The sequence below is a fragment of the Neopelma chrysocephalum genome, unplaced genomic scaffold (assembly GCF_003984885.1).
Source record: "Neopelma chrysocephalum unplaced genomic scaffold, ASM398488v2 Primary Assembly neopelma1_294, whole genome shotgun sequence".
Classification (NCBI taxonomy): domain Eukaryota; kingdom Metazoa; phylum Chordata; class Aves; order Passeriformes; family Pipridae; genus Neopelma; species Neopelma chrysocephalum.
The window spans coordinates 5,097-6,145 of record NW_020897956.1 but is presented as its reverse complement, the minus strand read 5'-3'; the positions used below and the strand labels follow the sequence as shown (position 1 = coordinate 6,145).

Below are 1,049 nucleotides of genomic sequence, written 5' to 3'. Positions count from 1 at the left end.
CTGGATGGAACATCCAGGGTGGGTTCATCCCATGGGAGACAGTCCTGGATGGACCCTCCAGGATGAGTCCATCCCATGGGAGATAATTCTGGATGGACCCTCCAGGGTGAGTCCATCCCATGGGAGATAATCCTGGATGGACCCTCCAGTGTGGGTTCATCCCATGGGAGACCCCATTTCCCTGGGAAAAGCTCCCCAGCCCCAAAAGTGGGGGCCCTGCATCCTGAATCCCGAGGAATCCCAGTGCCACCCTCCCTGGAACATCCCCCCTGCGGGACCATTTCACTTCTCATTGCCAGAGAATGACAATTCCATCATTCCCCGTGTAGGGATCATTCCCATCACACCTCCACCATTCCCTAAATCCCACCTGCTGCCCCGTTTTCAACAGCCAGAAAGCAAATTTTCCCCCCCTTCCCAAAACCAAAAAATCTGTGGGAAAACCGCCCCCCCTCCACCACCACACCCAGGAAGGGCAGCTGAACATTCCCTTTCTTTTCCCTCTTTTTTCCCCCTTCCCAAAGCAACACATGCCCTACTTCAGGAAGAGGATGGCCTGGGAGATCCTGCACAGGAAGCTCTTATGATGCCAGCAGGGAGAACCGAGGGATGGGATCCGAAGTGCCCGGATTTGCCCTGGACAAGCAGCTCCAGCCCCTTCCCAGGGGCTCCAGGACGACGCAGGGGAAGCAAACCCCGGCTCCTGTCCCTGCTCCAAGGGCACAGGAATGTTTTGGAAGCACATTTGGGGGGTTTTTTTGGGGGTTGTTTTTTTTTTTTCCTGTTTTTTTTTGTACGACTTTTCGGGTGCCGGGACTCGGGGGCAGCTCGGAGCGTCCCGAGGGGTTTGGGGTTTTTTTTCCTGCTTGGAGGCTGGAATTTCGGGAAGGGGAAGGTGCTCCCGTTGCTCTGAGGATGGGGGAGCTCTGTGAGCTTTGCTGGGAGCTTATTCTATTAATTTAGGGATTAATCCCCCCCAAAAAACACCACAAGGAATCCAAGAGGGGAAGGCGAGAGGGATATTTGGGATTAAAATCCCCCCTGGAAAT

The 1,049-nt window shown here is 54.6% G+C and overlaps 1 protein-coding gene across 2 annotated transcripts in view; it reads left to right on the top strand.

Annotated features, from left to right (window-relative positions):
* SENP1 (SUMO specific peptidase 1) overlaps positions 1–1,029 on the top strand; it is a 15,947-nt gene extending 14,918 nt beyond the window's left edge. For both annotated transcript variants that reach the window (XM_027704871.1, XM_027704870.1), the window contains exon 16: positions 525–1,029. In XM_027704871.1, coding sequence (XP_027560672.1) covers positions 525–587 — 63 coding nt within the window. In that variant the 3' untranslated portion in view covers positions 588–1,029. The remainder of the gene's footprint in view (positions 1–524) is intronic.
* Positions 1,030–1,049: the final 20 nt, after the last annotated feature.